The sequence below is a fragment of the Curcuma longa genome, chromosome 17 (genome assembly GCF_044706935.1).
Source record: "Curcuma longa cultivar G26 ecotype Majalengka, Jawa Barat chromosome 17, ITB_CL_G26_1.1, whole genome shotgun sequence".
Taxonomy (NCBI): domain Eukaryota; kingdom Viridiplantae; phylum Streptophyta; class Magnoliopsida; order Zingiberales; family Zingiberaceae; genus Curcuma; species Curcuma longa.
The window spans coordinates 9,911,913-9,924,497 of record NC_133877.1 but is presented as its reverse complement, the minus strand read 5'-3'; the positions used below and the strand labels follow the sequence as shown (position 1 = coordinate 9,924,497).

Below are 12,585 nucleotides of genomic sequence, written 5' to 3'. Positions count from 1 at the left end.
CGATTCCCGATCAATATTAGTTGACTGATATCAAGCATCAGTCAACTGATGTCATCAGTCGAATCGAACAATCGGATGGATCTGTCTCTATTTGGTTCCCAACTGGTATCAATCGACTAATATCAAGCATCAGTCGACTGATACCATTAGTCGAATCGAACAATCAGATGGATTTGCCTCTATTTGATTCCCGATCGATATCAATCGATTGATACTTGGATTTCTCAACTCTGGAACCAGAACAGAAGCTTCTCTTTTGCCTATCGGAGTATTAGTTGATTGATACACATATATCATTCGATTGATTCACTTGTATTATTCAATTGATTCTCTATTTTTAGCTATCCTAATGGCTGAAATCGCTTAAACTTCTCTACCCTCATTTCCCAAGTATCTCATGTCAAATGAAACTTTTATTCCCTAGACTTTTATGCTTAGAGCTTCCTTGTCTCCGTGTCTTCATCGACCATTGCATCCGATCATGCAATTTGCTCGGGTTTTTAACTTTTGTCAAGAATTCGATCCTCGATTTTCTTGGGCTTTCATTGTCTTGCATTTGGTCTTCTGACCTATACAGATTTTTTCCTATCAAGAATCCAATTCTTGATCTTCTTAGACTTTCCTTACCTTGCATCCGGTCTTTCGACCTACACAAACCACTTGTTACACAAATAAGATCCAACTTGTTTACTTAATACATCAATTTTAAAGTTACATGCTAACGAATTGCATTATGAGGTTAGGTAACATCGTAGAAGATTATGTCCCACTATTCTTAGAAGTCTAGATTCCTTTTTTCATCTTTAGCACAATGACCAAGTATCTTGTTGCATGATCTACAAAATTTCACTATCATTATGCCATCTCTATAAACCATCTCGGAGGCCTAACATAACTCCATATAAATCGGTCTCCATTAGCAACCCAAACACTAAACTCTAACAATTTGTAGTTAGATCTAACATTCATTTATTCATTCATTTTTGTTCATTCGAGCTAGTAAGAAGCCACAACTCCCTTTTTCCCAATTATAGAGTCTCTAAAAAAGCATCTTTTGGTGAATTTTATATATTTATACAAATAGCTAGATACATGCATATACAAAGCCGTTAAGCCTTCAAGTCCAAATCCTTTGAGAAATGGTGGTCTTAAACCCAAAACTTCAGCCAACGAATCCTACAATCTTTAAATGGGTATAAATTATAACACTGTATGTCCTCTTTCATAATATCAACGATAATTTATTGAATTGCATAATTAACTTTCCGTAATGCCAAAACACCTACTCAAGTTTCATATTTATCAAAATACATTTATTTCTTATTGTACCTTTCTTTTATCAAAAATGATAAATCCCATCAGTCTCATGGACTCAAGGGTTGACTGCTCCGCATATGGCGGCATCCTAGTTCCCCAGAAAAAAAATTCATACGCCGTGCTATGTACCCACCATTGCCCCGGGGATTTTCCTTTATCAAGATTGCTCCTTCATTACTTTCTATGCTCCATTTGTGGGCATCAATCGACTATGTCAGTTGACTGTTAAACTTTCTATCACAGACCTATCACCATTAGTCAACTGATCTTAACTCATCAACCAACTATAATAAATTTAATGTCTCAATCTTAATTAATACCCTAATTCATATCTAAGGGTATGACTACACTAAGATGATGAAAGGAATACAATGAGTTTGGTTTTAAGTACTTATGAGGTATCTAAGATCATCAATAACTTTTGATTAAAACTTATTAATGAATTTACAATGTCTAAAATTTTAAAATCTTAATATGTTCTGAACCAGGGGAATCCTAAGAACGCTTTGGTAGTATTGGTGAGTGAGTATGATAGACCTAGATCTTTTAATGAGCTCATGATAAAATATCTCAAACTTGTGTCAATTTTAAAAATTCATAATTCTCTATTTAGGCTGTAAAATTATTTCTGAGGACATGATTAATGCAAGAAGTGCAAAGAACTTAATTTGAAGTGTTTCTAAGATATCTAAAATCATCAACGAGTTTTAGTTAAAACTCATTGATGACCTTAGAAACCTCAGAATCATTTTTAACCAGAACCATTGCACTCGTAGGAGTTTCCTGGATATAATCATGCCCTTAGACTTAGATTGAGAGCTATAAGTTTTAAAAAATTCATATAACTTTGAAATATTTTATCACAAGCTCATTAGAAGACCTAGGTTTATTATACTCACTTAACAACACTATCAAAGAGTTCTTAGGGCTCCACTAATTCAGACCATATAAAATTTTTAAAATTTCAGACACTATAGATCCATCGGTGAATTTTGATTAAAACTTATTAAAGACCTCAAGTACTTCATTAACACTTCAAATCAAGTTTATTACACTCCTTACATCCTCTTGAGTGTAACTATGCCCTCATACATGAATTTCACAATCTAAATAGAGAGCTGAGTTAATGAAATTGGTACGACCTTGAGATATTTTGTCATGAATTCATTAGAGGACTTAAGTCTGTCATATTCACTCACCAACACTACTAAAGAATTTCTAGGACTTCTCTTGTTCAAATCAAGTTAAGATTTTAAAATTCTAAACATTGTAGGTCGATCAGTAAGTTTTGACTAAAATTTATTGATGACCTTAAACACCTCAGATACTTTAAATCAAGTTCATTGCGCTTTTTTATCCTCTTAAATATAATCATACTCTTAAATATGGATTGAGATATTAAATTTATTATAGTCAATTGATGAGTCAGATCAATCGATTGATGATGATAGATCTGTGATAAATCAAATAGAAAGTTTAATAGTTGATTGACGTTTACAATAAATTTCAGAATTAATTAAGATAATAGATTGAATACATAACAGTCAACTACTGATAAAGGAGTAATCGACTACTGATATAATGAAAAATATGCGTGTATTTTGATAAATATAAAATTAGTGTATGTATTTTGGTATTATGAAAAATTAACTACGCAGTTCAATAAATTACGATAATTAATAACAATCGAGAAATAGGTAAAACAAGTCTCATCTATAAATAACTAAAGGAACGTAACTAACTTGATAACGACTAGCATCATGATTCTCTAAACATAAAGAACAAAAGAGTTGAGATGTTACAGACGAAGGTGATGATCATCGACTGATCTCTTTTTCTTGAAGCTTCTTCTTTTTGCCTTTTTCTTCTTTCCTAAACATTCTAACTAATCAACCTCAACAGCTGCTACTAACTCCAAAGGTACGTAGTATATATATATAATTATAGCCCCCAAAGCTTTAAATTAGGGTTGGCACATGGATGCCCAATTGCCCATTATATCGGGTGTGTGGTCGATCGATCGATCGATCGATCAATCGAGCATGCAAAAGCAAGCTAAGGCCAAAATGATTGGATTTTAGTAATGAGATGACAAAGAGGAACAGCAAGACAATCGGCAGGCAGTGGACAGACACTACTGGCCAATGGGCCAGGGGTGGGATCGAGCTAGCAACAATAACACATGAGGAGTCATTGTGGAGGAGCTGTCCACATGCCCACCAACCAACCAACCAAAATGCTTCACCATCAACAAGAGAGTTTCAAGGTTCTAACAAAGGCTGCATATATGCACCAAGTCCGTTCGTTCATTGTTTGTCGTTCATTCGTTCGTTCGTTCATTCATTCATTTGCTATTTCTTCACTAGGAGTGAAAGAAGTAGGACTACATGTGTTTTGTTTTTTTTATGACAGAAGTTGATTGTCGAGGTGGCACTGATAATACAAAGATTTTAGACGGAGTACAACGAGATGGGGTTTCGAAAAGATGAGCATCTTCCACCATCTTCCTTATCGTCTTTCACGATCTATTTGTAATAGAGATATCTCCTGAATAAATTTAAATCAAAATTAAAATGAAAAATATCCTAATCGTTTAATCCACATATAAAATATTTGCTCTACTAATTCTAGAATGAAGAGAATAATAATAAAATGATATTCTTTTTGTTAGAGTTCGAGCAAAAAGTTTTAATTAGGATAGTTTTTATTTTTATTTTTTTTCAAAATCATTAATTGTACACTGTTCACCTTCCTAAATTGTTAAGTAATTAAAGTGGAATTACAAAGATTTTTTTTATTTATTTTAAGTTTACAAAAGTAAAGAGTTCTAATGAAGTTAGTTTGGAAAGTCTTTCCAATATTTATATATTTTAAAAATAAAATTAACTTAATTTGTCCAACTTTCTCATCCTAAAATATTGTAATTAATTATTCTTGATCTTATTTAGCTTTCTTAATTTATTTTTTCACTTGACTTATCGATATGTTAGATTTTTAGTATCATTTCCTGCTTGTCCAATTCGTTGGAATTATTGATCTGCCTAACTCAATCAATCCGATCACTTAACTTGATTAACATATTTAATACATTTAACGGGGCTAAATGATTAGCACGAACAGTTCACCTATCCCATCTAGTTTATGTATCTTAATTGACCTAATTTAAAAGCTACAATAGTTAATCATAATTATTTCTAACATAAGCATAAACTAAGCAGTTAAATAATTAATTGTAAACATAGAAAAATAATTTACTATTGACTTGTATTAAATTTTTGAAATGAAATGACCAAATTGACTCACCGATAAGAATATGCAAATGAAAAATATACAAATATATATATATATATATATAGATTTGATATACTGCGCGACGTATCCTGCCCGACTCGTGCGCGATCGATCCCCGCCGTCCACGACCGAATCGCGTGAAACCGCAGCCGTCTGTTTATCGCGATTGCACAGTGTTTCTCCTCAGACCTTCGCCGCTTCTCCGCCACTGTTCACCGCCGTCCGGCCACCTCCGGCCGCCGGACCGGGTCCGTTGGAACCGCAACTCGACGGCGGCCCAGAGGTGGCCGAAGTCCGGCCCCGATTCGGCCGAAATCCGGCTGAATTCCGGCCGAAACCGGCCAACAATGTCTGTTGGCCGGATTCCGGCGAAATTGGCCAACAGACACTGTTGGTCGGTTTCGGCCCCGATTCGGCCGGAATCCGATCGGATTTCGGTGAAATCGCCGCCAGAACTCGTCTGCTCTGTTTCGGCCGGAATTCCGACCGGATTCCGACCCAATCCGGCCGGAATCCGATGCCGGTGTGTGCGCCATCGAGTTGCGCTTCCAACGAGCCTGGGATGGCGGCCGGCGGTGACCGGACGGCGACGAACGGCGGCGATGAACGGCGAAAGGTCGACTGATCGCGCAGCGGGGTCGCTCGGGGGCGTCGGGCAGGATATCAGACCTATGTATATACATATATAGAACTGATATACTGCGCGACACCATCGTGCGCGACAGCTAATCCACCGTCCATCACGCATGATCGTGCAAATCTGACCGTCCAAAAGTGGGAATGCACAGTGCCGCTCCCTCGACCCCCGCCGTTTCCAGCCACCGTCGGTAGCCGGATCGGGCCCGATCGACGCGCCACTCGCTGGCGCGTCGACCGGGGTCGGATTCCGGCCAGATTGTGGCCGCAATTCGGTCGGAATCCAGCGCAGCCACTGCTCGCCGCAATTCCGATGAATCGCGGTCGGAGATCGGCCGAGGAAGGACCGTCGACGGTCGGCGGTCCTTCATCGGTCGATCTCCGATCGTTGCTTGGAAATCGGCCGTAATTCGCCCGCAAATGGCTCGGCACCATAATCGATGTTTTTCGATCAAATTCGTCGGATTCCGACCACTATTCGATGGGAATCCGACGTCGGTCGGTGCGCCGGTGAGTCGCGCGTCGATCGCGTCCGATCCGGTGGTCAGATGGCGCGGCGACAGCGGCGGCAGTGGACGTGGGTCGCGGGTGTCACATACGTCTCGTGTATTTCTCCGTCGCGCAGTATATCAATTTTCTATATATATATATATATATATATATATATATATATATATATATATATAATCATTTACTAATTTCAAGTTTCAAGTTGAACCGGGCGGCTCCGGCGCAATTCAAGGTGGGGCCCTTGCCTTCCTGTCAAACCACGTGGGACACGCAGTCCCATGCACCCAATTGGCCCCGCCCCTCTCTCCTGATTGGCCCACTCGATCCCTTCACACTATTTTGCCTACTGCCCTTTCTTCCTTTCTTTTCCATTTCATTTTTTTAATATATAAAAATATAAAAATGATTAATATATTCCTCAAATAGAAAAAAATAAATAATCACAAGTATTTAAGAGCAAAAGCCCACTGATGTGTTATTATGAGTTGTCACCTGCTCATTTTCATACAAACAATTTTATTTTTTGCCTTTTGTTTTTATACCGTAACATTGACATGCGCTGGTTGGTGAGGGCCCCAGCCGCGAACACCCACCGTTGGCTCACCTCTCCCCTGTCCACGTCACCACAATCTAAGCAATAGGGGTAAATCTATGCTTGGATCTTTTACCGATTTAACCCCTTTGTTTCTCTATTTCTTTTAGAGGGCTGTAAGTTATAAACCAGGGAGTTGAGTTGAGTTAGTCCCCTTGTTCTTCCTCCTCCTTGTGCTTCTCCAGCCTCAATAATTGCCTTGCCCTGCTTCCTCTTCCTCTCTTCCTCTCCGGGCTTCTCCAGTTGCGACAGCTTGGTCAAAGGGCCTTCTCCTTCCCCTTTCTTTGAGGGGGCTCATGAAGAGGCTAGTAAGTACGTTATTGTATTTGTCGTTTTTTTTTATTTTTTTGTTTTCCTGGTGAATTTCCTGGTGTGCTTTGTGAATTTTGAGTGGTGGGGTTCTTGCTTCTTCTCTGATCCATTTTGTGTAGGTTTTTTTCGAAACTGCAGTGTGTGCAGGAGTTCCATTTTTGAGGTGGAAAGTTCCAATTTTGAAGCGGCATTGACAAAGTGGTCATTTGGATCATCTGTGTTTCTTTTTCTTCTTAGGGTTTTATCGGCCCTCCCAAGTTTAAAATAGCTGAGATCCACTAGTTCATCCTTTTCAAAGCTTCTATTCGTGTTCATATTGCTCACGAACCCGTACTGTTTCTTGATCAATGCCCAGATCTTTGTTGGTTGAATTCCCAACTTCTTCCAAGGATATGGGCTTCTTCTAGGACTTTCTCGTATTACTCAAAGAATTAGATCTTCTTCATTTCAATCTACATCTTTTTATGGTCACAATTTTAAAAGCTTTAATTTGTTTTTGTGTGATTGCCTAAGAACCAATGTTCTAAGAACCAATGTTGATTCTGTTCTTTATTAGTCTTACTTTCACATTCTTTTGCAGCAAATATCTCGAAGGACATATGCTAATAATTCAAGGTCCAAATTTTGATCACCCTTCTCTTTGTGTTTTTAGGCAATTTTGATTCTACTACTAGTGTTGGTTGATGCCGACAACAGCATCAGAAATGGTGCCGAGGGCTACTGCAATTACAAACGAAGCTTGAATCCAAGGCCACACAGTGTCACCATAACAGAATTTGGAGCGGTCGGAGATGGTAAAACCTTGAACACAGTGGCCTTCCAAAATGCTGTCTTTTATTTGCGGTCCTTCGCTGATAAAGGAGGCGCTCAGCTCTATGTTCCAAAAGGGACATGGCTCACTGGAAGCTTCAACCTAATCAGTCATCTTACTCTCTTCTTGGAGAAGGATGCAATAATTGTTGGCAGTCAGGTGTTCACTAATATTCCCCACACATTTTTGTGACTTTAGTATATGCACATATTCATCTATAAATCGATCGCTTATAGCATTGGATGATATCACGATTTTAGTGTCATGTTAGATTTGTGTCATTTAAGATAGTTGAATAGATCACCTAAGACTATTCTCTTTCCCTTACAGGATTCGTCTCAATGGCCTATCATAGAACCGTTACCCTCTTATGGTCAAGGGCAAGATCTTCCAGGGCAACGGCATCGTAGCTTGATAAATGGGTATAACTTGATCGACGTAGTGATAACAGGCATGCATTCTTGGATATGTTATAATGTACCAATTTTGTGTTTATAATCTTTGTTTCAGCGTAACACCCTTTGTTTCATGTTTACCAGGTGACAACGGAACTATTGATGGGCAGGGTCTTATTTGGTGGGAATGGTTAAACTCCCAAACTCTGAACTATAGCCGGCCTCATATTCTAGAACTTGTGAACTCTACTGATGTCGTCATTTCGAATTTAACCTTCTTGAATTCTCCTGCATGGAGCATCCATCCAGTCTATTGTAGGCATGTTATAAAAATTTCTACTTGTTTTTTCAGTCTTTCCAAGTAAATTTGGGTGGATATTATCCCATGAAATTTAAATTCTTAACAAGAAACCTTTTTTTGTGTGTACAATGCAGCAACGTCGAGATCCTGAACATAATAATCCATGCTTCATTTGATTCTCCATTTACTAATGGCATAGTCCCAGGTAATAATTTCTTTTATGTGCATATCTTCTTGCTGTTCTGCTGTCCTAGTCGTCGATGTTGAATTTGTCTATCTGGATAAAAATTGAACTTTTGCATTTAAGTAGAAGTATTGCTTATTACATCCATTGATAGATGGGTGTAGAGAAGGATAACATTTTTGCATTCAAAAGGTTTAGGGTTTAGAGCTGATACTTGACTTCGAGACACAAAATTGATAATCTGATTTACTCTAATCAAATATGTTATCGAATGTTGAATTAAAGCACCGATGTCAGTCAAAACTTCTTTCTTTTGTTAATCTTTTTGTTGATATTTAGCTGATGCAACTTTCATCCGCTTTCGTCAGATTCCTGCTCAAATTTATGTATTGAAGACAGTAGTATCGAAGTTGGACATGATGCCATTTCTCTTAAAAGTGGTTGGGACAACTACGGTATCACTTTCAGTACACCTTCAACCGACATCCATATTAGAAAGGTCCATTTGCAGACACCTCTCGGTTCGGCACTTGCTTTTGGAAGTGAGATGTCTGGTGGAATCTCACTTGTATATGTTGAGCATCTATACATTGGCAACTCTTTAACCGGAATAAACTTCAAAACCGCCCCCGGGCGTGGTGGCTTCATGAAAAACATCGTCATATCGAACGTGGAAATGGAGAATGTGCATGAGGCATTTTGGTTCACTGGTAACTCTAGCCGCCATCCTGATGAGCAGTATAATCCAGATGCTCTCCCAGTCATCCAACAAATTACACTAAAAAATGTGGTCGGCACCAACATCTTCGCGGCTGGATTCTTTTCAGGAATTGAAAACGATCCCTTCACTGGTATTTGCCTTTCGAACATCACACTGTCCATTACATCTGACCTCCCCTTTTCTTGGTCTTGTTCAAATGTTTCAGGATACTCCGAATCAGTCTTTCCTAGTCCATGCTCCGACCTCACTTCAAACTCTTCCCTCTTCTGCTTCTCTCTCTTAGACTTCAGCACTCTCGCAGAAGCTTGATAAACACTTGCCTCTGCAGTAATCATATTCATTTCAGCCCTCATGTACAATCATCATCAAATTGGAGCCTCGTTCCTGTCGTTGCTTATTCTTCTTTCTGCAATAAATCCCCCCAAAACCAAGATCCTTTTCGTCTGTCGATCATCGAGTCAATGTTTGTTCCCATGTCAACCTCACCATCTGTCTTGGCTCTAAACCGAAACAAGGGTTGTTGGCATTAGAGATGGCAATGTGCATTCTTGTACAGTTAAATTTCTTCATTCAATCTGTAAGAAAAATTTTTGGTAGTGGTTGGAATCCAGACATTTGCTCAATACCTTTGCATTTCTTATTCGATGATGTTCGGCATCTTATCTTGTGACGTTACAAACATGAGCAGTTGGAATCAAGCTAAAATGGCTGGCATTCTTATTTGTTAATTTCTGTTGTCAGTATTGCACCAAACCATGAGCTCATCTACACACTTTGTGCAGTTCTATCAGAGGATCCATGCTTCTTGTTCTTGTTCTTGTTTTTGTTCTTGTTCTTGTTGTTGAAGTAATCCTAAGGTTGTGTTTACTTGGAGAGGAGTAAATATGAGATTCCTACAATGCGAGGAAACAGATACTTGTGAAAACACTTACAGAAAGAGCACAACTGAAATAACACAAATTTGTGCATTTCCTTTGATGGTAAACAGGGAACCAAAAGGAATAGGTAGGGAAGAAGGAATAGGTGGGTAATAGGGTAAACCTCTTATGATCTCTATGTGGAATGTTTACAATTGAAACTCTCCTTTTAAAACATTACTAGCATAAAGTGAAGAAAGATCTTATCAAGATTTTAAGTTGAAGCCTTCAACTTTATCTAATCCTTTGGAGTATCAACTGCAAAAGGTTGGAACCGCCAACCTAGCGGCCCCCCTTGGAGTAAATCAAGCGGGATATCCTTTGGATATCAAGAATATATTTTGTGGAGTCTTTCAAAATCAAAGTTCCCCAAAGAACTTTTATAAGACACATTTTTACTTTTCAAATCTATTGAAAATATTCTTAGTTGGTTGATCAAACACAAATGATTATTAGACAGCTAACAATTATATAGTTTGTCCATTCTAGTAGATGGGACCTTCAACTTATTTTTGCTTAAATAAAAATATTTTTATTTACCAAACCTTTGCATTTAAATGACTCCCCATCAGCCTAATGCTCTAGTTGATTAAATCAACTAAAATTTTGTTAGTGACATCTCTTTCAGTCAATTTTTACCTCCTTGCAGATGCACACAAAGTCTCAAAATCGAACTAAGTCATATAATACAATTTTGAATCAACAATTCCCTAATCAAAGGTTTTAAATCAAGTCATTAGTTAGCTCTATCTAGTTAAATGCAGTATCCTTGATGATGTGGTCTAAAGTAAGATTATATTTCACTCACGTAATCTCTCAAGCCCTTATGTCTTTAGGTCGTCCAAAATGTCAGATGCACCCAATTCCCCAAACTTACTCCATGACATTTGATTTTCTTCACCTCAAACAAAGCCTTCAAGGCATCAAATCAATGATCTCACGATTGCATCTATAATGATTCAACGATCCTTGTCCCAAAGTGCACTATAAACTCTTTTGTGCCTCCGGGACTATGATGCAACGGTAAAGTACTTCTACAGTTAATTAGATATTTATGAATCAATTCCCAACTACAGTGTACCATAGGATTTAATTTTCTCTAGTGGGAGAACAACCCTAGAACGTTGGCTACGGAGTTATATGCTGTTTGTACTTCTTGATTTACCCTTGTGGCCAATGAAAAATTTTCGTGAGATCGAATTGGTCACCTCCAAAATTAATTGATTCAAAAAACTTGATATCTAAATTACTAAAAAAATTTCAAAAAACTCTAAGCTCTTTAGAAATTCTATGCTCATTTTAGGCCTATGAGTTATTAAGCAAGCACAAGTCAATTCAACCTTGTTGGGAAAACAATAAGCTCCACGAGCTACATATTGATAGAAATAGAGGACAGAAGAAGAGAAATAATTAATATTTCTAGATCATTTTAGTACCAAGACCAAAGGCCTTATTTATATAAGTTGTCCAAATAATCATGGAAAGATTAAATATGGCATACAATCGTAATAATTATAATCATAGCAATGAATATAATAAATATGAAAAATATTGTCTTTTGCTATCGATTCATATTGATTTTGATTATGATGCCAAATATAATAAATTTCGATTGATTGAAATCAATTTGGGATTATTATCCAATATTGTCTTCTTTGTTGTTATTACCCTTCGACAAACTCAACGTGAGTGCTCGAACGTTGAGTTTGATTACTAACTTAGTAAAGCGTTGTCTAGATAATGACTTAGTGAATATATCAACAATTTGATCATTCGTAGAGACAAAAGAAACTAAAAGTTATCGAATCGTCACACATTCGCCGAACAAAATGAAAATCAATCTCTACATGCTTTGTTCGAGCATGAAAAACTGGATTTGTCAAAAGATAAGTCGCTCCAAAATTGTCACACCAGATTTTGAGTATAGTGGTTGAGAAAAAAAAAATGTAATTATGAAAGAAGAGATTGTAGCTAAATAATTTCGGACGTTGTGTTAACTATAGCTTTATAGTCAACTTTAGTGTTTGAGCAAGAGATTGTAGGTTGCTTATTTGAAAGCCAAAAAATAAGATTTCATCCAAGAAATATGATATACCCAGTAATAGAACATCTATCTTTAGGAAATCTGGCCCAATCTGCATCAATATATGCAACCAACTCTCGAGGGGGCTGAGATATAAAAGAACGACATGTAAAATAGTGTCTTTGAGATAGCAAAGAATTCTCGTAACACCTTCCTAATGATGGTCAGTAGGAGAATGCATAAATTGATAGATATGATTGACAGCGAAAGCAATATCGGGTCGTGTGATGGTGATATATTGTAAAACACTAACAATGCTTCGATAGATCTGAGGGGCAACCATTAAAGAGGAGGATGAAGGTGCAATGAAGTCACCTTCAACTATCGGTGTGGAGATACGACATGCACCATCCATTTTTGCCTATTGATTTTAAAAAAAAGATTGAAAATTTCTCATTGCATTTGTAGAATAGAGAAAAGTCAGTTTTTAAATCAGAGAATCCCTGAGTATGAAGCCAAGTAGTTATATGATAAAATCATACATGAGGTGCTTATCGAAGATCATATATAGATTT

At 37.6% G+C, this 12,585-nt stretch overlaps 1 protein-coding gene across 1 annotated transcript; it reads left to right on the top strand.

Moving 5' to 3' along the window:
* Positions 1-6,518: 6,518 nt before the first annotated feature.
* LOC141848599 (putative polygalacturonase) lies at positions 6,519-9,693 on the top strand. Its single transcript, XM_074736647.1, has 6 exons — positions 6,519-6,654; positions 7,311-7,628; positions 7,800-7,920; positions 8,009-8,183; positions 8,300-8,370; positions 8,718-9,693. Exons 1-6 carry the CDS (start codon positions 6,643-6,645, stop codon positions 9,377-9,379), a joined length of 1,359 nt encoding a protein of 452 aa, XP_074592748.1. The 5' UTR covers positions 6,519-6,642; the 3' UTR covers positions 9,380-9,693.
* Positions 9,694-12,585: the final 2,892 nt, after the last annotated feature.

Coding starts and splice junctions, on each gene's coding strand:
- LOC141848599 (XM_074736647.1), top strand. Junction 7,629..7,799: donor CAATAATTGTTGGCAGTCAG/GTGTTCACTAAT, acceptor TTTCCCTTACAG/GATTCGTCTCAATGGCCTAT. Junction 8,184..8,299: donor ATCCATCCAGTCTATTGTAG/GCATGTTATAAA, acceptor TGTACAATGCAG/CAACGTCGAGATCCTGAACA.